General features: G+C 34.9%; 2 protein-coding genes across 2 annotated transcripts in view; one reads left to right on the top strand and one right to left on the bottom strand.

The window, feature by feature from the left end:
- Positions 1 to 11,804: 11,804 nt before the first annotated feature.
- Positions 11,805 to 26,024, top strand: part of LOC145684769 (trypsin iota-like) — an 86,307-nt gene continuing 72,087 nt past the window's right edge. Inside the window, exon 1 of the mRNA XM_081757141.1 lies at positions 11,805 to 12,161. Within this exon, the coding sequence (XP_081613267.1) occupies positions 12,090 to 12,161 (72 nt within the window). The 5' untranslated portion in view covers positions 11,805 to 12,089. The remainder of the gene's footprint in view (positions 12,162 to 26,024) is intronic.
- The window catches only part of LOC145684557 (uncharacterized), a 20,461-nt gene continuing 19,074 nt past the window's right edge, over positions 24,638 to 26,024 (bottom strand). The window contains exon 10 of the mRNA XM_081756950.1: positions 24,638 to 25,065. Within this exon, the coding sequence (XP_081613076.1) occupies positions 24,721 to 25,065 (345 nt within the window). The 3' untranslated portion in view covers positions 24,638 to 24,720. The remainder of the gene's footprint in view (positions 25,066 to 26,024) is intronic.

Below are 26,024 nucleotides of genomic sequence, written 5' to 3'. Positions count from 1 at the left end.
GTTTTATCAAGCTTTGTCAAGAATGATTATCTTCAATATTGGTAGTGTTCAAAGCAATGCCTTCATGCTCCAGGATGGTTTGTATACATATTTGGCTTTACCTCCTTAGGTGACACAAGTACTCAGTCAAAGCTTAGATTTTAGATTTAGAGTTAATGGATTATACTGTTCAATATCGTAGTCTCAAATTTCATATACTTCTGCGATTGGTATCCGAGATGTATGGTTTTGAGATCTAGGTTGACACCCATGTCTCTGTAAGCCATTTATCATTATTTTCATGCATACACATATGACGATAATCACTGGTTCTTTTTATATAAATTGAGCCATTAAATAACATACACTCCTTTGAATAATTAATTAAATTTATTTATATATTGTCGTCTTGACAACCTCCTATCGACCATCATATTATTTTAAAACATATGAATATCTCTTATATATATATATATATATATATATATATATATATATATATATATATATCGATATTATATCTAACTTCTTCCGTTTTTCTTTTTCTTCTTCGAATAATCTAACCAGCCTAGTACATATACAAAATACAATTACGCCCAAAATTTACAACTAATAAAAATTTACAAGTAATAACAATATACTAATATACAACGTACCGTTGTACACATTACTGTAAGTGCTAGATCTACCTCTTTATCACTAGCAGGATAGTGAAATAGTAGATTCTTGTTACATCGGCATGGAAGGACGGCGTGGTAGATGTTTTGCGTTGGAAGGATCGTCATATTTATCAGGCCATTTAATTGAATTATGAGTGGCATTTTCTCATAGTTCTGAGTATAAATCCTTGATTGAGATAAGGATATTTATTGCACTTGTTAATATACAGATATAGGATAACGATATCGCGGTATTTTATTATTGTTCTTTCATTTTAATCGACTTTGTACACATTTTCACACAGTTTGTCCTGCCTCCAGAAAACTATTTGATATAACGGTGTGCAGATCACGTAAGGATGTTACTTGAGGGACGTATACCTTACCGGATTCTTCTTCAAGATCTGTTCAATTTCACATCCCACATTTTAAGTACGGTGCATCACAATTTCTACAATCTTGCATTTTTTTCATTCCGTGCGTTTATCTAAATTCCATTTTGTCTTCAGGATTATCGTAAATGAGATGGTTATGTTCTGTAGTGTTCCATTTCATACAGCTGTGTAAATGATAGTCTTCCAATTCATAAACATGCTACTGTAAAGCCTCAGACCTTCTCTAGTACCACTCAATTCGGAATCCTGCATAAAAACTTATTTCTGTTACATGTAAGGTTTTCTTACCTTCCGTCTTCTCAGTGTAGACAACCATCGTATTGCAGCAATCAAGTGTGTACTTCTGCATTGCTAGTCATTCGCCGATAAAATTACAGTAGTATTCGGCTTTGGGAAGTTCCGTCAATACAAAATTACAGTTGCCGGCAATGGCAACACTCTCCAAGAATGGACTTATTTTTGTTTCAGCATTGAATGAGTCATAAATGAAACATATGTTTGACGAAGAACATTGGCATCTTGGACACAACAGTTGACAATTTCCTCCTGGAAATGAAATGTATTGTCATAATGTCCATTCTACACTCCACATCAAAAATAAATGTAACATCTAACGCCGTACAGTTAGGCCACTCAATATACACCTTATTATCCCATAATCCTGTCAGGTAAAGAGATCTCCTCTCTCTCTCCCTTTCTTCTCTTCAGTACTAACATTAGCTAACAATATAAGCGCAATTCTTATTTCAAACTACACATGTATTAGTTTCGATAAAATGAAATAACAAAACCGAGACGAAACAAGATTCATAGGTTGATGTAGGGAGAAACTGAAACACACACAATGAAAAATTGAAACCAATGGATGTCTATTACACAGATATTCAGAAATGAGGCAGAGAGAGAGGGGGGAGAGAGAAGAAAAAGAAAAAGAAAACGGATAAAACTGTGGAACTCAAACGTAGTAAGAAAAGAACCTAACAATATAAAGTTCCGTTTCCAGAAATTCAACAGGAAAATAGAAATAACGTTTGTTTTTACATATTTTTTCAGAACTATTCGAATACATAGAAGATGCTTTAACCATTCATTATGTCACTTTCATAATGGATAGCATACTCAATTTCAAGTAGAACTGTAGATCTCCGAGACATCTAGGATAATGTCAAAAGTTTAACACGCATACTTTGTTTCCCCGTAGTGTTCATTGGACGTACTGATCCAAAAACACATTCTAATATACCTAGTAGATAGCGTTGGTCATATCCTACATTTCAAACTACTAATGCAAGTTGAACAAAAAGTAAAAACGAAACGAAAAGAGAAAGAAAGATAAAATTGAAGAGTGCTATTTCACTACAAAATTTCTATTTGAAATACCCTATATTAGAAGTCCAAACTGTATCGTAATGAAAAGTTACAAATTTTGGAAAGGAAAAGATTATGTTTGTCACATATGTAGCATGTTTCAAATTTCAACGTGATTAAAACACACTAAATTATAGGATGGGAATAAATTTTGTGTCAAACTAGTATAAATAAAATCTAGTTTAAAATAACCAAGGAGGTTACCATATTCTAGTCTTTTCGGAAGATTTATCTGTTCCGAAAATCCAGCATTGATTTTATCTCTTCCGGATATAACGTAATTTGCACAGATAGAATGAACACGTCAAGAGCTCAAACGGATCATCGTGTGAGTCGGATGATGTTGGTTACGTTATAGACCACCACTCGGTCGAGGATTCAAATCCGTAGTGACCCGGTAATTGGACTGAGACTCAGAGGAAAAAAAGAGGTTTTACTTATTCCCTTGCGTTTCAACAGTGTTTCTGTCCGAGATGACCAGGATTGGAGATGTTATCCCCAGAGCACGAAATACGCGACGCCGAAGTTAACAGTTAATTAGATTCCCCAGACCAGGTATTTCGGGCTTCTGCTCCGTTTTAACCTTGGAACATGAAGTAATGTATGTTTGAGAGGGAGAGAGGGGGAGGAGTGAAAGATGCAAAGACAGTTAGTGAAACGTCACGAAAGAGAGAGAGAGACGGGACGAATATAAATATGAAGTATACTCATCATTGCAGTGTATGATGTAGAACACACACACTGTTTACTCGAACTATCGCCAATGATGCGTTCTAAGTTCTCCATCGGAAGATGAATCTGTGTTTTCACCCATTATTTTATGCGAAAAAGTCATACTACCTGATGGGGAATCGAACCAATATTTACCAATTGGAAGTCTGGCCCGTTACCACTACACCACTGATTGCTTTAGCCAATCTTTGTTTAGCAAATGGTGCAGTGTTTCTTTCCGAGAACGATAATACGAAAAGTGTATACTGCAGGTCAATGATGTCTTTCGAATGTCCTGGTAATTCCCTTGCCATTTCCGAACCAACATTCGTAAATTATCTCTATCATGATACAGGTGTTTGCTTCCACATTCTTTCGTATTGCTTGTCCAGTATAATAAGTCGATTCTTCACAATCACTTTGTGAAAAAAATATTTTTGGGCTGAACTGGATTTGAACCTATGTTAGATAGCTGTATTATTAATAAGGCCATTGCATTACCCCTCTACCAAAATGCAATCTAAAATTAGAAGTCAAATATTACTTACTTTAGCCCTGATCTTTGGAACGAACCGGCTGCTTCCTGTAACGTTATTTGCACCAAAGTGCACAACGAAATTGATTTATTTGGTTGGCTAGAGAGAAATTAGTGCCCACTGATAAAGGATAAACATACAATCGAGGAAAAAAATAGAGAAATTCATCATATTTAGCATTGAATTCGCAGTTCAAGCTCAAAAGTAAGCAAATAATAATAATAACCTATATTATAAAATTGAAAGTATATATTAGAGTTTGTTGCTCCTAATCTCTTGAACCACCTGACCAATCTCGATCAAATTTTCAACATTGATAAGGTTCGAGCATGGGAAGCTTTTTTTCATTTCATTTTAACGGTAAAACTTAGGGAAATGAGGAGGGGAAGGAGGGTTGATATATAAAAATGAATAATACATAATAACTCTTGAACCACCAAACCGACCTCTATCAAGCTTTCAACATAGATAAGGTTCGGATCTGGGACGACTTTTATCATTTCAGTTTGGAAGTTCAATGTAGGGGCCGGAGAGAGGGAGATATATGTAATAAATTAAAATGAAAATGGCTGTCTTTATGACTTCATCAATCTTAAATCACCCAACCGATCTCGATTAATTTTCCACATAGATGAAGTTCGGGCTTAGGATAGTATTTATCTATTAACTTTGACGATATAACTTAGGGTTGACGAGAGAGAGAAGTTAAAATTATAGATAAAACTTGATAATTCGTGAAACGAAGGATCAATCACGATCAAATTTTTAACATAGGTGAGGTTCGGCCCTGAGATGATTTTTTTCATTTCACTTTCACGGGACAGCTTGGGGAGGGGTATGAAAGAGGGAGATATACAAAAATAAATAAAACTTAATGAATCTTGAACCACCAAACGAATCGTGATCAAATGTTCAACCTAAATGAAGTTCAAACCTGAGATGGTTTCTGTCATATCACCTTGACGGTGTAACATAAGAGATGAAGAGGGAGAGCGACATTTAAAAAACAACGAAACATTACTGCTATAAGTGGCGAATCTATAATTTTTAGAGTCGCTGAGATTAACAGTGACACATCTGATGCTGTTTAAATCCAAATTCAGCCCCTCAACTTGGAGGAGGGGGAGACATATAAAAATCATCGAAATAACCAATATCAGTGTCGAATTCATAGTTTTGCGGCTCGCTGAAATGAGCAATGACACTGCAGATGCCGTGACCCACAACATAGGGGTGGGGTGGGATATATAAATAATCGCTTGATATCAAAGAGCGCTTTAAAAATACTAAACAGTGACTGAGTAACGAAACATATTATTATTTTTCTCAATTTAACCCAACGAAGAGGATAATTAATGCTAATAATAATAATAATAATAATAATAATAATAATAATAATAATAATAGACTACTATATTGTGAATGTGAACATTTATTATTATTACTAGTAGTAGTAGTAGTAGAATTCTTATTCTTATTCTTATTCTTATTCTTATTCTTATTATTATTATTATTATTATTATTATTATTATTATTATTATTATTATTATTTACGTACTTTTGAACTTGCACGACTTATCGTACTGGACAAGCAATACATACGAATGTGGAAGCAAACACCTGTATCCTGATAGAAACAACTTACGAATGTTAGTTGGGAAGGAGCAAGGGAATTACCAGGGCATTCCAAAGACATCGTTGATCTGCAGTATACACTTTTCGTGTTATCGTTCTCAGAAAGAAACACTACACCGTTTGCTAAACAAAGATTGGCTAAAGCAATCGCTGGTGTAGTGATAACGTGCCAGACTTCCAAATGGAAAATCTTGGTTAGATTCCCCATGACTTTTTCGCATAAAATAATGGGTGAAAACAGTTTCACCTTCTGATGGAGAAGTTACAACGCATCACTGGCGATAGTTCGAGGAAGCAGTGTATGCGTTCTACATCATACACTCCAATGATGAGTATGCTTTATATTTATATTCGTCCCGCCCCTCTCCCTCTTTCTTGGCGTTTCACTATCCTGTCTTTCCATCTTTCACTTCTCCCCCTCTCTACCTCTTACACACACATACCCACTTCATGTTCCAAAGTTAAAACAAGGCAAGAGCCCGATATACTTGGTCTGGAGAATCTAATTAACTGCTAACTTCGGCGTCGTGTTTTTCGTGCTTTGGGGATAACATCCCCAATCCTGGTCATCTCTGACAGAAATATTGTTGAGTCGCGAGGAAATAAGTAAAATCCCTTTTTTATCCTCTGGGTTTCCGAGTTTCAGTCCAATTACCGGGTCACTACGAATGTGTAAATTACGTTATATCCGGAAGAGATGAAATCAATGCTGGATTTACGGAACAGATAAATCTTCCGAAAAGACTAGAATATGGTAACCTCCTTGGGAATTTGAAAACAAGATTTTATTTATACTAGTTTGACACAAAATTTATTCCCATCCTATAATTTAATGTGTTTTATTCACGTTGAAGTTTGAAACATGCTACACATATGAAAAACATAAACTTTTCCTTTCTAACATTTGTAACTTTTCATTATGATACAGTTTGGAGTTCTAATATAGGGTATTTCTAATAGAAATTTAGTAGTAAAATAGCACTCTTCAATTTTCTCTTTCTTTATTTCTCTTTCTTTTCGTTTCGTTTCGTTTTTATATTTTGTTCAATTTGCATTAGTAGTCTGAAATGGAGCAATATGACCAACGCTATCTACTGGATATATTAGAATGTATTTTGAATGAGTACGTCTAATGAACACTGCCTAATTTGCAATCGAACCACGCGGAAACAAAGCACGTGTGTTAAGCTTTTGATATTATCCTAGATGTCTCGGAGATCTACAGTTCTACTTGAAATTGAGTAGGTTATCTATTATGAAAGTGACATAATGAATGGTTAAAGCATCTTCTATACATTCGAATAGTTCTAAAAAATATGTAAAAACAAACGTTATTTCTATATTACTGTTGGATTTCTGTAAACAGAACTTTATAACTTAAGGTTCTTTTCTTACTACGTTTGAGTTCCACAGTTTTATCGGTTCTTCCACAGTTTTATCTGTTTTCTTTTCTTCTCTCCTCTTCTCTCTGTCTCTGCCTCCCTCTCTCTGTCTCTGTCTCTGTCTCTCTCTCTCTCTCTCTCTCTCTCTCTCTCTCTGCCTCATTTCTGAATATCTGTGTAATAGACATCCATTGGTTTCAATTTTTCATTGTGTGTGTTTCAGTTACTCCCTACATCAACCTATGAATCTTGTTTCGTCTCGGTTTTGTTATTTCATTTTATCGAAACTAATACATGTGTAGTTTGAAATAAGAATTGCGCTCATGTTGTTAGCTAATTTTAGTACGGAAGTGAAGAAAGGAGGAGAGAGAGGGGGTCTCTTTACCTGGCATGATTATGAGATAAGAAGATGTGCCTTTTGTGGTGTAACTTCACGGTGTTAGCTGTCGCATTTTTTTAAGCGGAGTGTACCATGCATGAACGTATTCATATCTTCGATGGGTATTTCATTCGAAGCATAATACTTCTGTATATGAAATGTTTACCTAAAGCTGAACGCGAAATCAGAACCACATGAGACCTAGCCTTGAATCGAACTCGGTTCTTCCACAATAAATTATTGTCGCTAGTCGCTTAGTCAGGAGGGAACTTGACTGAAGGTTTTCATGTTTGTAGTCTCACCATGGTCTTAAATATAAACTGTCCAACGTAATTTTATATATTGTATGCAAGGCACAATCGTGTTTATTCGGACGTCGTCAAGTAGAGAGGTAATTCATGAATTAGATCTTGAATGTTAAAGATATGTTGTCACCGTTCACAAATACCAATAAATTCGAGACGTTCACATTCATATTATCTTCAATATTCTTATGCTGCATGGCTTCGATATTCTAGACCATAAGCATTGCCTTCTTTCCATGCATGGTGGAGTGCCCCAAGAAACCTTTACTTGGAACTCTTAAGTAACGTAAGAAAATTATTTCTAGCTAAATCTTACAATTTTATAATGAGAATTCAACATTAAAACCGAAAATGGGTGCTCTTACAATTACTATTTCCAATAAAGTTTGAAGAGCCAAGATGGTGCCCATTCCTTGGATACTAAATCCATACAGAAATTTTAAAACTCGTTACTTGTTAATTGCTAACTATCTTATTGTGATACCAATCCACAAAAAAATAGGCAAACATGGTCGTCCTTGAAGATATTCTCATACTTATGCCTAGCACAATTTGAAATTACAAAATTAAGCGACTTCACTGTCTAAGGAAAATGAAACCCTTATTCGAGACGGCTAGAACGAAATTCTATCCAATATAAATTTGAGAATATTGAGGAAATATATCAGAAATCCCAGTGTTACCCGTGATTATGAGTTTATATGAACCTATTTTCATAACAGAGAGTGCATAAGAGAAACGCGTTGGGTCGAACAAAAGCGTTGTTGATACGCTCCATTACTTAACAAGGAGTGAAAAAGAAAGCACTATAATGTCTTGGCATTTTTCCTGTAGCATAAAGTCAACTTGAACATTAGAAATGCTATAAAAATATTTATTGCCTCACTTAACTCTCCTGGAAATGCCATACGGATACAACAAAACGATCTTCTCCCATAAACAGACTTTATTGTCAATGCTACACTTCGTACGACAAGTAGATAGAAGGAAGAGGTCAGAATGAAGTAAGGAAATAAAAATTTCACTCTGCTATAAAAACGTGATCATATCAATGTAAACTTTGTTGTTCCGTGCCAAATATTTACAACTTTATCCCTAAAACAAATCCAGTGAATTAGAATTCAAATTTCTGCAGCAACTCATATGTAAGAAAACATTATTTACTATCGGTCTCGAAAACTCGTCAGTGTTGGCATCTTCTATATGTATAGTTATCATATGTTTCAGAGATGAAATGTTTTATTTTTGTAATGAGATTAATATTAATTATGTTGCACTTTGCTGTGTTAGAAACAGAGACGCTGTAACTACGTAACATTTCACAAATACTATATGATACAATATTTGCACTATGCGCTCTGCTAGTAGGATTATGTTCAACACTGTTAAGAGTATTATGTCACCGATTGGAGTATATCTTTTACGTTTAGAAGATAAAAGAAAAACAATGTATATAATCTGCTATATAATAGTGTATGTACAGTACATAAATAAGTAACAGCAGAATGAAAAATATTAATTATTTGAAACGAAAGAAAAATTGCGTATTCTTTTAACAGTTTACTTGTCTAGTTGGAATGCAATATAAATTTGGAATTATTTTTATTTGTTTTCTCCGTAATGCAAGTCAATTAAAAGATTTCATACATTTTTTAACTAAAAATTTGTCACATGCCCAAAGTATTTGAAGGGAAAAGGGATAAGTCCACTTTTAAAAATTTTCAGGAGGGCAAAAACAATGCTCTGAAACCAAATAACTTTTGTCTTTGATTTTTTTTTTTAATTTTTCTTAGTGATTTTAGAAGGACTGGTCCCACTTATCCCACAACCAACTACACCATTCGAAAGACATTTGTTCAATGTATAATTGGGCATAAAAACATCCTTTCTGCGAATTGATGAATTTATCCGTTTTATCCCGCCAGCCCTTCATTTAATGTTCCCATTTGGGAACATTGGCGGATGAAGCTATACAAGAGTAGTATTTTCGATTGTTAAACCCACATTATTTTTATTGTTTGTGAGAAGCAAAATACATCTAACAATGCTTTCGTTTATAGGTTATCTTTGGTGTTGAACTTCTGCCATTCATTATGTAAACAGCAGGCCCAGAACGAGAGGGGGCTGAGAATTCATATCTACAGTAACCATACAATTTATGTTCCAAATAGATATGCTAATTTTATTTACTTCCTTTCTAAAATCATCTTCCTTTTTTCGATAAACTTAGAATACGTGTGTAATTCCATTCCTGCTCTGGCTACGCCATTGCTTGTAAGAGAAACACAAATGAACTACAATTTACTGTGCTTAGATTCCATGATTCGCAGGGAAGCAATGATTATGCGTGCGCTTCTTGCACTGAAAACACTCTAAGCGAGCATTCTTTGAGTAAACTACGCATCTCCCTTATTTTCTCGATTTCAGAAATTGTCCACACTGAGAAAAAATGTAGGTGACGTACTTAAAAAGATAGGTTCCATGCGTAATTCCTGTAGTTTTTGGACTTAACGTACAGCAGACGTATAACTGAAAACGCATGTTTTATAATACTTTCTGTATAAGAAAGTATTATACAGAACTTTCCGTATAAAACAATGTAGGCGGTCAGGATCTCACATATAAATGGACGTATATAACATATAGCTGATGAAGGTAACATAAGTATATGCATGTGATGTACGGAAAACTGTTAGATGTCAGACATCCTGCAACGGCATGATGTAACACCTAAGGGCAGCGCCTATGTAGCATACGGATAACGTATGCTCCGTACTGATTTCTGTAGTAAGCAAGAGGATACCGTATATTTGTACAGCGATGGACACTTCTAAATGGTACAGCCATATGGAGATTTACGGCTAAGGTGTACCATTTAGAAGTGTCCACCGCTGTACAATATACCGTTGTCCGGAGAACGGAGTTTTCTCTGTGCATCAGGTTTCCTACACGATGCAGGAATGGATGTTCTAGGACCAAGTCTAGGTGTTATTTCTCATCTTCTGCCTCATAAGAGCCAATGTCACTTCCCCTCTGAACTGAAGATATTGTGTATCATTCTTGTCATGCAACTCGCAATGAAGAATCCAGCTAGACACAACAGCAGCGTTCAGTCCATTAGAAAATAAATTACACCACCATTTTTTTACTGCGTAGCAAAGGACGGTAACTTGACAACAGTTTATCGAATACATACACTCACCCCATGCTAGTGTTATATACACTTACAATTTTTGGTTCTGGAATAGCGATTTTCTTGCCAGCTGTTCGAGAATATCGTTTCGCAGCTCCCATAGGCTCGTGAGTCAAGTAATTAGATGCGAGTGTGACGACAGAGCTATCATTCCATCTGCAGACATACACAATACCATCGCTTTGGAAATAAAAATTTCCTCTTTCCGTTTTCTTCATCTCTTGCACAGATTTCAGGGACGTTTTTCTATCTGGCCTTCTCTAATAGTACTAGTTGCTTTGACTTTCTTCTCAGCTAGTCAGGAGAAAACGCAGACTGAATAATTAATCGTGCGTTATAGTCGGCGAATACTTCAGTTCGATTCCTTGCTCTTCTATACAATCATGTGATAAATAATTCAAATGAACCTTCTCCCTTCATGTTTCACAAAATAAAATACTGAATATAAATTTCCAAATTATTTGTAAATTTTAATTTTAGATTGAGTAAAACAGGTAAAAGACATAAAGTTTACACATTTATTATACGTATGAAAAATCCATTTGCACTAAGTAATATCTTACATAAGAAAGACTTAAGCTTCCTTTATACAACTAATATAAAATTAACCACTCATGGAAATTCATAAAATTCCTTACTATGTGCAAAACTTGTGTTCGCAAATAGGGACATTGGCAGGTTGCTGCAGGGCCGCAAGTTTTTGAAAAGACTTCGCTGGTTACCCATCGGTGGTCACTTACGGCATGGGGTTGTACAGCTTTACCTATTTGTATATGACTTTTTTCCTTTTTATTCTATTAGTGTTTTACAGGGACTTTTGGTCATTAGGTTTGTACTTGGAATTTGTGTGTTGCACTGCCGTATATGAGCATTTAACTGTTAATAATGAATGTAATTAATCTAATTATTGTGAACTTGGGTGAAAAAACTCATTACTAGTATAAGTATCTGATAAAAGTGAAACTATAATCCATACAAAATAAATAGGTGAATACATAAGAGATTAAAAGTCAATAAACCATTAAATATTTATGAAGTTTTGTCACGTTGGGTATCGAAGTAGTAACTTCTCTCCAAATATAATGTCAAAAATTATTATGTCGCCTCGTTATTCTCATACTTGTTGGCAACACTGGTACATACTGGCGCCAAATCTTTCTTTGTTTTGAAAAATTAACTGAATGGCAATTGTTCGCACACGCATCTCTTTTTATATGGATTGCGTAACAGCCAGAGTACTGTTATGTTTTTAGAGAAGTTCGTCACCAGTCACGAGATAAAGGAAAGAATGTGCAATAACGTCAGCGGTTACTTGGAATAAGAATAAAACGGAACCATAAAGTGAATAATTTACTGTTAATTGTTCGAATAGCTTACATTTTCGGTTACTTTCACAATTACCGCTTCAAAACACAACACTACGTGCGCCTTGTTTCAACAGGAAAAACGGCGTTTCAGTCGAGCAAACAGTGTTCGCTTAATAGTTAACAGAATGTGCACAACATACAAAGCTTGTGAACCAAACCTTTTGTGCAAAAATTCATGAAATGGGCTATTTCGTTACAAAACTATTACTCATAGTACAAATGTTTGCTTTCATCCAATCAGCAATCAGAAATGTAAGTTATTTTACAACTTCTCAAAACTAAACTATATCATGTTATTTTTACTCTTGTCGTTTCTTCACTTCCACTTTTAAGAATAAAACTATGCTGTTCCTTTCAACAAAGTTTCAAAATACGTTGAGTTTTCAAGATTCCAGCTTAAGTTAAGAAGTATTGCTACTTAATTTTAGACCTATTGCTTCCACAAATCATATATCTGAAAACAAGATACGACAAGTACTTTCTCAGTGAAAACGTGCAAATAACTACAGTATAGAGATTAAGAGAATTCTAATAGAGCGTTTTAATTTAATGAATAGATTTGTTAGGTATTTTCAATGTAATTTTATAAAAATGAAAAGTGTTTTAATACTTTTTGTCTATTTTCTAATTTATTCTTTTCTAAACACTACTAAATTTGATTTCAATGTATCAGTTAGTTAGATCTGAGAGATTATTTTAATATTTACATATTGTATACCTAATTATAATAAAGGTAATAATTATTATTATAATAATTTAAGCTATACTCTTAGTCATACGGAGTCTCAGAACACAAGTAAATCAGGTCCAGACGCCGAAATTGTGAGAAAAAGGTACATAAAATTTTAGGATACGCTCACGTACATGGGAAAATTACCACTACTTTTTAAATTATAAGAGTCATTTACATACCATTACATTTAAATTCTATACTCTAAAAGAAGAGCCAGACAGAAATCCATAAAGATGCCTTTACCCAAAATGACAAAAACTTTACTTGATTTCCTTGTGCACTCCACCTGCCGCTTTATGTTACTATCTACAAATTGAAAATTAATTTCTAAGCAAGTAATGTCACTATTGTTATATAAAATAGATATTCAGTTTCTAATTAGAAATTGTTTTCTATCCCTCACTCAGTCAGGCTTAATTTAGATCATTTAGAATATCGTACATCACAAAGTTTCCAAGGAACTTTTTATGGCTCTAAAAAAAGGTAACTATTATGAAAATGCAATACCTAAGTCTACGAACGTATATGTGTTGTCTTAAAGCAATTGTAAGAACCTACCGTAAAACTCTACAAACAAAAAAGAATAATGTGTGAACAGAAAATTGCTATGTGATGCCAATACAGGAATTAAATTGTGACACCATTACCACATCTTCTGTAGAAAAATACAAATTCTTGTTGAGAGTTTCTCCCGATTTTATTCTAAGACAGAGAATATCATTTTAGATCTTAGACAGTTCTTAAAAATATGAAGACTCAGAAAATTAATGTTATGTTAATTATATACAGTAGTTTGAAGATTTCTGCGTACTAACCATGACGACATATGATGACCTTGTGTTTATACTTAATAGTGTGAGAGACTCAATATTATTAGATTGTGGAACAAAGCGTAGTACCTCTTTGAATTGGCTAAAACTGTATCCAGGCAGTGAGGAGACCACTGAGAGACATGAGAAATGAAAGAAAGTATTTAGCATTACGCCCCATGGTTATGCTTGGTAGTTTATATGAAGAGGGAGATTAATGAAATGAATGTAGAGAATACTGGTTGGAATGAGAACCACGTAAGGGAACTGGAGAATCTAGAGAAAATGCATTTATTAACCATCACAAGACCAGATACGCTTAAATTTATTGTATACTCTTTCATTCATACACCGTGTCCTAGAGTAGAAACCGAGAAGAAAGAAACACCAAGGAAGAGAACAGCATCATCGCACAATTGAATCGTTGAGTTCGAAAATCGGTCATCTCCATAGAAGCTGATTTGAAAGGAGTGACAAACAAAACTAAATTAATCAATATGTATCTGACATATAGGGTTATATCCATTTTTAGAAAGTATAAAAATGTCAGTTCTACGGACCGAAAATGAAAACAGCCCAATATGTCAAATGTATACTGACTAATTTAGTTTTGGTTTTCACTCTTCTCAAATTAGCTTCGATGGAGATGACCGGTTCTCGAACTCAACGATTCAATTATGGATTCGATTATGAACCTTTAGAAATGCACTGTCCCACGTTAAGGGCCTTGTAGTAACAATTGTGAATCTACTCGTCGGCCAAGATTCCAATGTCATACATCTTATGTCATCTTCTGCTCACACTATTCATCAGACGTTTCTTTCCAGTAGAGTAAAGACTTTGTCGAATATATGGCTGAGTACTAGCAATTCACCATGTCAATAGCAAATCCTCATATCCTCTGGACAATACAAAATTGGGATGGAACTTTAGTGTCAAGCCAAACTTCTAAACTAAAGATTGTTAACTGGTTAAAGCAGTACCGATTTCTCTCTATCTGTTCTCAACAGAAAATGCTCGAGAAGAATTTAGAATTCGAGAGAATTTTTGGTTCCTTATTATAATTATTTCCTTTTGGCTTGAGTTTTTTTCTGACCAGCGTTTACTTGCTGTGGAAGAGGAAATTTAGAACATTTACTGCTTTGATAAAAGGCAAACTCTCCTATACTACCTATAATAATCGCCTTTTTCCTTTGATTACTTTAATTTCAGATTTTTTGTCAATAAAACATATGCTTATCGGGATTAAGACACACTACAATTATACACGCAGATGAGATTCTGGAATAGAAAATATAACCGCTTTAAAATGACTTTTCACTGCATACCGAATAAGGGTTCGGTGTGAATTTTGAAAATCAAATTTGCCATTGTGTCTAATGTAAATATCGCGCTTAAATTTGCTTAATTACTTCTGTGCCTTTAGTGTTTAGACCGATTAAACTCTACATTTTGAAGACTGAAATCATAATACATTTTAGCGCCAGTATTATCAAAATCCCAGTCAAGGTTCATTTAGTCTCTGTTGTTATTTTAGTGTTTTCAATCTCAGTCAACAACAAATTCAGTCAAGCCAACAACAACAACAATAATAATAATAATAATAATAATAATAATAATAATAATAATAATAATAATAATAATAATAATAATAATAATAATAATCATCATCATCATTATCATCATCATCATCATCATCATCTTGAGCCACTCCTCCTGGGAGATTTTCCAGAGGCCATTGATTGTGGCGACGAGATGCAAGTGCTCTTTTCAGTGGGTCAAAAAGTAAAAATCAAATGGGACCTGACATCAAGCAACTTTACTGATATATCCTGGAAGGAAATAGCCTGGATGCAGGTGTCTGCCAGCATCTGTTGCAGAAATCTCTGTGTAGAATTGGATGTGTGTGATGAGGCTTTATCCATATGCACACGAACTTAATTTGAATATCTTGTGTATAAATTGGTGTGAGAAGATCTTGCTTATAAAATGAAGAGTTAATTTTGCAGTTTTAAGCCACCTGCTGAATCGTTAACTATAATTCATAGTAGTATTTTGCGAAAACCAGAAATCCCTTCGAGAGACCTGCTTTGCACTGTCTGGTGAAGTCATTATGGGTTTTTGCGTCTCACATGGTGTACGTTACGGCTTAAATTTGCCACAATCTGTTAGATAAATCCATACTTCATCCAGTGTGTCAACAAACTTACAATTTCCTCTGTATAGATGGTGTACTTACAGGTGCCTGCAGTGGGTCTTTTCTTCTTTCCATCTGGTGCAATAAGAGCATGTCCACAACTCTTAATAAAAAATCATTAAAACATTTTAACAAAAGAGACACTGACCAAAGCTTACAACTTTACTTTATTTTAAATTATAATTTGTAACTGTTTCGGATATCTAGCATATCCTTCTTCAGACACGATCGAAATTAATGAAAATACAGACATATATATAAATGTTGTTATAACAGAGTTATTTAAAAGTTATTAGATATATTTTCTTAGAAAAGAAAGCCACATATTTTATTTTGAAATTTGAGGAACGTTGACAACACTGTTATTTGTCGTACGCAGGAACGAAATATCTCAATTACGCCAGATATTGGGAACAGTCATATAAAAACAATGAAGGGCGTAAGTACAATAGAAGGGAGATAAAAATTCGGAAGCTCGTACCATTCTCCACTCTCCTTGTATATTTGTCGTCTATCTTCACGTTTCTGGCAGCCCCTATTAGTTACAGGAACATAAACCATACCTCGTTGGAAAACATATAGAACACAGATTCCAACTAGGTAACAACTAGGTATTTTTTGTGCCCCCATGCCCAACTTGTAAAAGAAGAAGAAGAAGAAGAAGTTTTAAAAATTAAAAAAAAAAATTAACTTTGTAGAACTCTGGCAACACTCTTGTTTTTCGTACGCAGGAGGGGGACTCAAAAGTTACCTCTCTAAAATCTGTGTCCCATAGATTTACCACAGAGGTATAGTTCATGTCCCTGTGACAATTATGAGCATCGCTAGGGCTGCCAACGTGACGACAGTAAATCGAAAAATATGTACGAAGTGACCATCGAGGTACGAAGTTCCGAAATTTTATCTCTGTTGCTATTGTATCTATACCATTCATTTCTTTATATAATTGCTACCAATGTATGGTGTACTTGTAAGATTAATTTTTCCTGCGTGCGACAAACAACAATGTTGCCAGCGGTCCCACAAGTTTTACAAAAATGTGTTTTTCTTCCAATTGTTTTACTTTCTTCTTCTTTTACGTGTTGAGCATGGGCGCACAAAGGTTACCTCGTTGGAATTTGTGTTCTATACGTTTTCTAATGAGGTATGGTTCATGTCTCTGTGGCAATTAGGAGGGCTACTAGGACTACCAACGTGAAAGTCTACGATTTTCTGCGCCCCACCCCTTTCCCCCCAAACGCCAAGTTGTCGACCACGCTGGGGGGCGACGACATTGGTTTTCACAAACACTATAGTGCATATAACAATAATTAGAAATAAAATTGCGTTAGGCTTTCCATGCATGCTCAACCCCCCCCCCCCCCTTAGATCCTGGACTATACCTACGCAGAATGATTTCTACAGTGAGTATGCGTTTCGTATATACTATCGTTCATAGAATGATTTTGATTCACTTTCTTGTCAACGAGTTTTGTCCACGTGACATCCAACCTTCTTCACAGTTCGACTAGAAAAATACAGTTGGTTATATCAGGCCCGTATTTATATATTGTATAATATATAAACCAATATTAGAATTGAATTCATAGTTTTTGTTGTCGTGGAGATGAATAGTGAAGTTTTAATCCAATTCAACTTCAAGCTCATACCCCACTCCCCAGGGAGGGGGCTGAGATTTTAAAAAAAGAATAATCGAAAACAGCAGGTATTAATGTTGAATTCATAGTTTTCGAGGTCGCTGAGTTTCACGGTATATTAGTGTTACTACACGCAAAAAACAAGTATAGTTAGAAAAGCCAGAAAATGGGTGACAGTTACAATACTGCATGGTTAAAAAAGTGACGACCATGCTTCTAGGCTACTGATACCATAAAATATTGTTGAAATGATATAGCTAGATTTACAATAAAATTGGGGTAAAGGAACTATATTATTGTTCAATGAACAACGGTTTTAGCTGGTATTTCCAACTATATAGACAAGATGTAGCTGGAAGTACAATACAGTATAGTTGCAAAAACCACATCTCAAAAGTAGACAATACACGTAACAATACTATATAGTTGAAAATGCAATGCTGTATTGCTGTGAGGACGATAAAATATTGTAAGACGAACAGTACTGCATTGCTAGAGATACGATATTATTGGAGCGACGATTGTAGCTTCCACCATACTGTATTGTTGCTACTACAATATATTGTTGTTGTCGTGACCATAGAGTGTGGTACACCTGACAATATCTTCGCTGTTTATATCGTGTCTGCAACCATACAGCATGGCAACTGTAACAATACTACATTGTTGGCAATACAATATCCGTGGTGTCCATATTGTATCGTGCACTATACTATATTGCTGCTGGAACGATGTTGGATTGTACTGCCAACTATGTTTGATGGTTGTTCGTACGATCTGTTGAGAGTCCATATTGTACCAGATACTATAATATATAGTTGGTCGAACCATGTCGTGAAAGCCAATATTGTACCCCCTACTAGACTGTATAGTTGTTCGTAAAATCTTTGTAGAGTCTATATTGTACAGTAAGGGACACCTCTGGATGGTACACTTTTGACGTAAATTTCCATATGGGTGTACCATCCTGAAGTGTCCCTTACTGTACCTGTGTCTTATTGTACCTATTACCATGCTATGTGGCTGTTCGTACGATGGCTTGAAAGTCTACATAGCATTGATAGTGCATACGACACGCTTTCGATAGCGCTTTTTCTAGCTTCCATAACGCAGTTTGGTCCTGAGAAACGGAGGCGTGTCTTACAAGATTACGTTACGTATTACCTTGCCCCTGTATAAGAACTATTTTGCTCTATTGTATCCTACCCTTGAATAGCAACTTTTTTCAATTTGTACCACACAAATTTTCAATTTCTTTCATGTATTTTGTTTTCACAATGATACACTGCTATTTGTATCTACAAGGGCAAAAGTATAAGTTTTAGCTAAAAATAAAAAAAAAATAAAAACTGCACTACGGATGCTTGAATTAGCGCCGTAATTATTACCAATATAATATAAACCTTTATTACATCGTACGAAAACATAGTATAGTAACAGGTACAATATAGCCTCTGAAAAAAAAACTCTGGAAACTTGAAAAATGCGTTGCTTATACCAGCAATGCAATATACACTTTCATTATATCGTATGAAGACACTATAGTAACAAATACAATACAGACTCAGGACATGCATTCCATTCAAAATAAATTTCAGGTGGGAAAGCAGTGAATGTTCTCCAATTCTATGCATGTAATACCTCGCACTAATTTCCTCTCTTGTATGTGTTCAACAGCGATCTCGGTCCCTAGACGGTATATTTCTTGATCACTTCTTTATTACAGAATCGAATAAGTGAAGTGTAAATGAATGGTTTACGACAAACGATAGGACCATGGTAAAAAAAAAATGTACAGGGCGTCTCATAAACAATATTAAAAACTCAGACCAGAGATTCCTCGCATGAAACCAAAGCCTATTTAAGAAAGAACTTCAGAAGTGGGAAGCGGCATAGCTATACACCTCCGAAAGTGTGGGGAAAAATGAATTTCACATCTGCCTACCAGATGACGACAGAAGCTACCATAAACTTGAACAAAGCGTTTTTAAAGCAAAAGACCATAATTAAACTTTATTTACAAACTTATTTTCCACACAGGAAAAGTTTTATTATCGAGTGACGGATCAACCGGGAATTCTACTTGATTGCCTTTACAAACTCTGTCCTCCGTAAACCTTGATTTACAATAATGAGGGAAGACTGTAGAGCAGTAAAGAAGATTATGAGGTGGAACCCCCACGTACCCCGAATAAGCAAGGTTAGACGTAATAGAAAGACTCATTTGAGTAACATGTTTTTATGAAAAAATATATACAGAATTTGTTTAGAACTTCCTTCAAAAGAAAAGTGACAATTACGTAACTTTACAAAGACATATTTTACTTTCACTTTACTACCGAAACGTTATAAATGAAACTTATTCTCACAATTAAGTGAATTAACTGAAATATTTATTAAACCCTACTAAATACTACACTTTTGTGTTTTCGTATCAAATACTATACTATTAGCACACAACATCGAAATCAAAAGAAGAGTATTTTTTCTAGATGCTAAATATAAAAACTAAATTTACATTTACCATATAAGTATTTAAAAGGAATGTTTCTCATTGAATATTTACTATACAAACATGAACATTAGCAATCAAACTTTCTGATTACACTCTACTAGAGACTGTTTTACACACTGTACTTTTACCAGACATTTATAGACTTTACTTAGTCAAGAACACATTGTACAGAAACAAAAGCAGAGCATTTTTCCAGATGCTCACAACGAATAATACATTTACATTTACCATATAAACATTTGCATTAAAAAAATAAATTTTTACTTAGTATTTAACATACAAACATGGACGTGTTAATTACATAATGTTTATTACAACCTACTGGGGACTTCCAGTTATTAAAGAATATAACAGACCTCATACACAATTTGATAGACTTTATTAAGAACACATCTGTTGTGTAAAATGTTTCACCAGCTAGTATTATGCAACAGTACAAAAGAATTTGACAATATCTTTAATGTGCTTAAATCACTACCGTCATGGTCGTCCACTAAATTGCACACCACTTGATAATAAACTACAGGATGGCCCAAAAGTAGGTATATAGACCAATATCGATCAACTTTGACATTTTAACTTATTAAGATAATACATTTATTTCCTTCGGTCTGTTCCGAGCTTTAGGTATAAGTGAAAAGAAATTAAGAACAAATAACGAAGAAACTAAGTTAAACATGTATGGATAATAATAAGTAAATGATATAAAATGTCATGAGCCGATCAGTACGGGACTGTATACTTATTTTTGGGCCACTCTGTATACGTAATAAAACTTTCAAATACAAACTAAACATTTATTTGAGACTAGTCAATTTTATATGTAACTGTACCAGTATTATGTAGCTTTTAACTAGATTTCAAATAAGAAACAACAGACGACAAGGAAAAGGTTTAACATCGCAGCGGCATGCTTATAAAAGTATTTGCAGGCAATATCCTGAGCTACAGAAACTTCAATAGAAGCCCACCTTCTCCCCATGGTTTACTAATTACATCGCTCTGAGACAGCTTTTGTTAGCATTTTACTTACAAGAATGATCGTATACACTTTGACGCTACAAAAAAATCTTCCATAAGCCACCCAAATCTAACTCACAGCCCCAAAATTACTTGTGAGGGATGGACAGAAGATGTCTGGGCGAAACGTGCAGTGTAACACTAGTAGAAATTACTTAACTGTTTCCACAAGAATTTTATGATAGACGAGACCGTACTAGAAACTTGAATGGTATGACAGTAACGTTAAATCTTTAATTTATTACCAACTGTTCATTAAATTACTATATTGTAACTTGTATGCAATCAACCTTTGTATATAAAATCGTAATTGTAAGACATTACAATCTATCTACATACGTTGCAAAATAACACTTTGCAGAACATCATTGTGCTTTAATGAGTATTAGTTAGTGTTTAAACAGCAACATGGGAACGCGTATATAGGTAGGAAGGTTGAATAAAGAACTGAGAAAGTATAGAATGCAGAAAGCCTTCATTAGTGATTACAGTAGATAATGGAAAAACACAAGGATAAATTGTTACATTCTGAGAATTGTTAGCAGGGTTCTAATTTTTTCACGATGGAGAATTCTCTGACTTTTCCAGGTTCACAATTACAAATTCCAAGATTTATATATAATGTAAAAGAAACAATACCAACCAACTAGAGTTTCTTAATCTACACATGTAGACACGGCTCCAAAAAAGCACCTCCAATCACATACGGACAATTTTAGTTTCTTTTTTATTAATAGGGATACCCATTTAATAATATTTATAAAAAGAGAACTAAAATCGTCCACGTCTAGTTTGTTGTCTAAGTTTGAAGAATGTGCCGAATAAAGGTGGTATTCTCTTTCCAAGCTGTGTGTACATGTGTATATTTTTTGTGTGATTGAAGATACGAAAGATTTGCAAACCAAATTACTTTCTTTTGTAATATATCACCTACCAAATAGCCAGGTGAGGCACAAATAAACGCAGCAGACCTGTAAAATCCTCATATATATATAAAGCCTCATATTTCCAGTTTTTGTAGTTTCAAGAATTCCCTGACTTTCTAAGGATTTCCAAGTCAGTGGAAACCATAGTGTGGCTGAAAACGAACACGTTAGTGTAACCATGTTTACATCTTTGCGCCCCCTTTACTGTAATATTAACTTGTGCCTTTCTGTATTTCATACTTCACTTCTTTATGCTTCATAAGCCCTACCTAATTTATCCGTGCCAATGTTGTTTTCTAAACAATAACTAATACCCTTTAAGGCCTAATATCAGTTAGTATTGTCACAGTATTAGTTGTCAAAATCTTTCATGTTGCTGAATAACAAAATACATTACAAACAAACAGAAACGTATAAGGCTCCATTACTCATCTCTTTAAAATAAGTAGGGGGTCCTGAAAGAAAATTATTAATGTCGATACAGTTCCACTGGTCGGTGAAACTTATTTCATAAGCACAATAATGTTCACTGTATCCCACTGTTTTTAAGCATTTACACAGAAGGAAAATGTTGGAATATTCATCCGACAAAATTTGATGTATACAGTAAAAAACTGGACCGTCTTCTTCAATTTCGAAGACAACCATCTGTACGTGAAACACATACCCTTTATATCTACACCAACTTACACTAAGGCATTCTTTATGCAAAAAAGGAGGCAGAGACGTTGAATAGTCGAGAAACTGATTACTTCTCATTAGAAACACCCTTGATCCACGTCCTAATTCGTGATCTGAATGTAATCCGTGGTTTTGACGAAATCGATAACAGAGATGTAACTGATGTTTTAGGCTCAGTGTTTTCAGAATATTTTTTCGGGAGCAGGAAACTCGGGCTACCATTTTAGATTGATGATGTTTCGATTCATAGCGCATACTCCAGGTGTTAACAAGTGGACCTATTTCACGAATTATACGTGCATAATGTATCATGTGATGATGTTTGGGCTTTAGTGTCTCTCCAAATAGCGATACGTAAAGTTCATGGTGCTCCTGAATTTGAACAGCAAGCAATTCTGAACAATTTACGTTAAGGACTCTTGCAGTAGCAATGATTACGATTTCTCTTAGCAATATGTATAAATGCCAAACAGAATTATCTGAAGGAACCAAATCTCCCATCATCAAACCAAAATATCGTACAAGATATAACATTTCTGAAGCAGATACATGCAATTTTTTATTTTGAAGGTGGTCTGAAGATATAGGTGGCGGCTTGTTAACATTACTTGGTGTACTTCGGAAGGTTCCGATTCTGCTGTTCAACATTTCTAAGGTGAAAATTCGTACTTCGTTTACAAAATAGTTTAAGATAAGGCTCATATCGTAATTACATACGCCTTCTAACAGATCGTGCATGATATCTACGCTATAGTTTTCTGTAACGTGAAAATTTGATAATACATGCCACACACACTCTTCTTTTATACCAGTTTGGGAACAGTCTCCAATAACAAGTTGTTCTTTATAATTTTCCTTTGTTCGTAAAGCATCACAGTCTTCTTTTACCTGCCTGTGAATGTCAGTTTTCGTACTTAAGCAGAATCTACATGGAAAATTGGCTGAAAAGGATTCCGTGAAACCCAAAACCGAATGAAGCCCCAAATTGTCTCCCAGTATGGCACATACCTTAAATTTAATATTTATCTCATTTTCACCATAATGTATGAAGATACCTATACGCTCCAGAAAGAGTAATTCTTCAATGAGAACAGAAAATGTTTGTTTGTTGCCGTAAGTTTTTCGGTCTTTCGTGTAGAAAAGTTGAGCTAAAAATATGTTTTCCAGTTTCCCCATGAATTCTGGAGGCAAACACGCAACAGTGTAATATACAGCACCAACTTTCTTTAAACCAGCATGGCTTCCCAAAGCATTGTTTGTATCATAATCATCGTAATAAACAAACAAAGGAAAAGTTAATTGAGCGGAAAATGTCAAAATATTTCTCCAATGCCGTCCTTGAACGCATGAGAAAAGCACACTACTCTCTTCGAGAGCTGTTTCTGATAAATGAATCAATGTTGACAAGACGTTAGGCATTTCCAGAAACCGCTTTAGTACATGTCTCATTGGAACAAATTTGCCGAACACAGGTATATTTTCTAAAACTATCTTTTCCTTTTTTCTTTTGTAACACTGCCTTTGTCCTATGATGTAATTTTGAGGCATTATAAGGTCACCAGTTTTTTCCAGGCTTTTTAATCGCTTATATTCGCTATTGAAATTATGAAATGAAGATCCCACAATGGTGAACATGTTTTCTACTTGTTTGACGATTCTTTCGTCAGTCTGAAATGTGTATAACTTGCTGAAAATGTTATCCCTGAGAAGTTGTACGATACTGCCGTTCAAGAGCTCCTCTACACATTGTAAAATATACTGGATGTGCTTTCTGGTGAGATGCGGTTCACTGTATAGTTTGGCTATAAAATAAAATACTTCTTCCTCCATAGCCTCCTGATAGATTTCAGGTAAGCTGCTTTCTGAAAGTCTCTCATTTGTTTTTTCATCTATGTTTTCATTTGCTACTATAGCAGCATCAGTATCAACACCACAAGTTGTTTTATGTTTAGACACATGTATTTTATTTCGAACAACATGAGACATAGACAGAACATCTGGGAAGCCGTGCTGCTTATGTAAATGCTTACGAAAAGAATTAAGAATATCAAATTCACGCCCACACAAATGTTCTCCGCAGCGATACACACTATTTATGTGCAAATTGTGGATACATTTGAAATGTTGCAACAACAGTTTAACTGACCTGACATTACATCTACATATATAACACCTCGGCATTTTACTTTATGTCAATATTTCACAACAAACAAAATACGCACTATTGATTTCTACAGCAGTTCCTCTAACATAAATTCATTTACAGCTGTATATTTGTCCATCTGCAAAAACATTATTCAAGGCTGCTGCAGTTTATTTGCGTTATTAAACTACTTACAGCTGTGAACTTCTTGTCCCACTGGGTAAAAATTTCGTAGATATGTTGTTGGATGAATATCCAAGCTTGTTCACTTTCCTTCGGGTACTGCAAGTGTAATACATGGAAACACTTGAAGCAGATATCCATGGCCTTCAAAATTGTTTCCATCCTGTATAACTGAGTTTCGATGCACACGAAATATGCTTCTGGATTTTTTATATCCTTCGCTATAACTACAGGCAAAGGTTGAACACCACAGCCGAATCTTTTCATCTTCTCATGATGTGCTTCTAAATTTGCCTGGAGGTCAGATGCTTCCTGCAAAACACAAATATTTGATAAGATTATGTTCAAAAGCTGGAATAAATATCATGCATTTGAAATAAAACCTACTGTAGGGACAATCTTAATGTATGTATTTATGCGGACCCTCTGCTCAATGAATGAGGAAATACTGCAGACAATGGATGTATGAGCATTAGCCCAATGAAAGTGAGTCTTCGCCTTGGAAGTTTCGTTTAGCGAAAAGTATTGGTTCGAGGTGCTAGCTAAGTGATGGTGATTTATTGGCTTTCCATTCTTCATTATAGAAGTCCTGGGGGCATTTCTTATGTTTGCATGTGAGGTTACCGCTATTTTTATGCGCATCAATATGATTCGTGATTCTTGAGTTTTGGACGTTCCAACCAATAATAAAAGAATGTACAAATTACCATGTGGACATGATAATGAAACCTTTCCAATGGGTTCGATTTCGGAATTACATTTATGTAATTATTCACTACTGCGGAGGAAAAAGTTAACTAGCTACTAGGAGTATTTGATCCTTTCGGTCTTTCTTTAGGTCTCATCTAAAATTCGCTTCCTACTACACCAAGAAAAGTCTGACAATTTGTCGCGTGAAAAAATCTTCCTCATATGCTCATATAGTTGAATTTATGTCTGGAAAAGGTAAATTGAAGTTCAACGTATCAAAATGAACTCTTATTTTTTCTTCACTTTTGGTATTGTACCGCAACACGGGAGTGCGTTTAAGGTGATATAGCACTTGACGCAGTTGTTTACTTTCTGAGACAATATAAACACGGTGTTAAGATGAAAACTGTGCCTTCCTTTATCTAGGACGAACCAGGGGCGGATCCAAGGGGGGGGGCAATTGCCCCCCCCCAGGAGAGGAAACTTTCTTATTTTATATATATAAATAAAACCCATCCCAAAGTTTGGAGCCCTTAAAGTAACAGTATGGCAACCCACCGTCCCCGCCAGAAGTCGGTCCT

The sequence above is a fragment of the Thermobia domestica genome, chromosome 5 (assembly GCF_964235325.1).
Source record: "Thermobia domestica chromosome 5, izTheDome1.hap1.1, whole genome shotgun sequence".
NCBI lineage: Eukaryota > Metazoa > Arthropoda > Insecta > Zygentoma > Lepismatidae > Thermobia > Thermobia domestica.
Note: the sequence above shows the minus strand (reverse complement) of the source record. Positions and strands in the feature narration are given on the sequence as shown.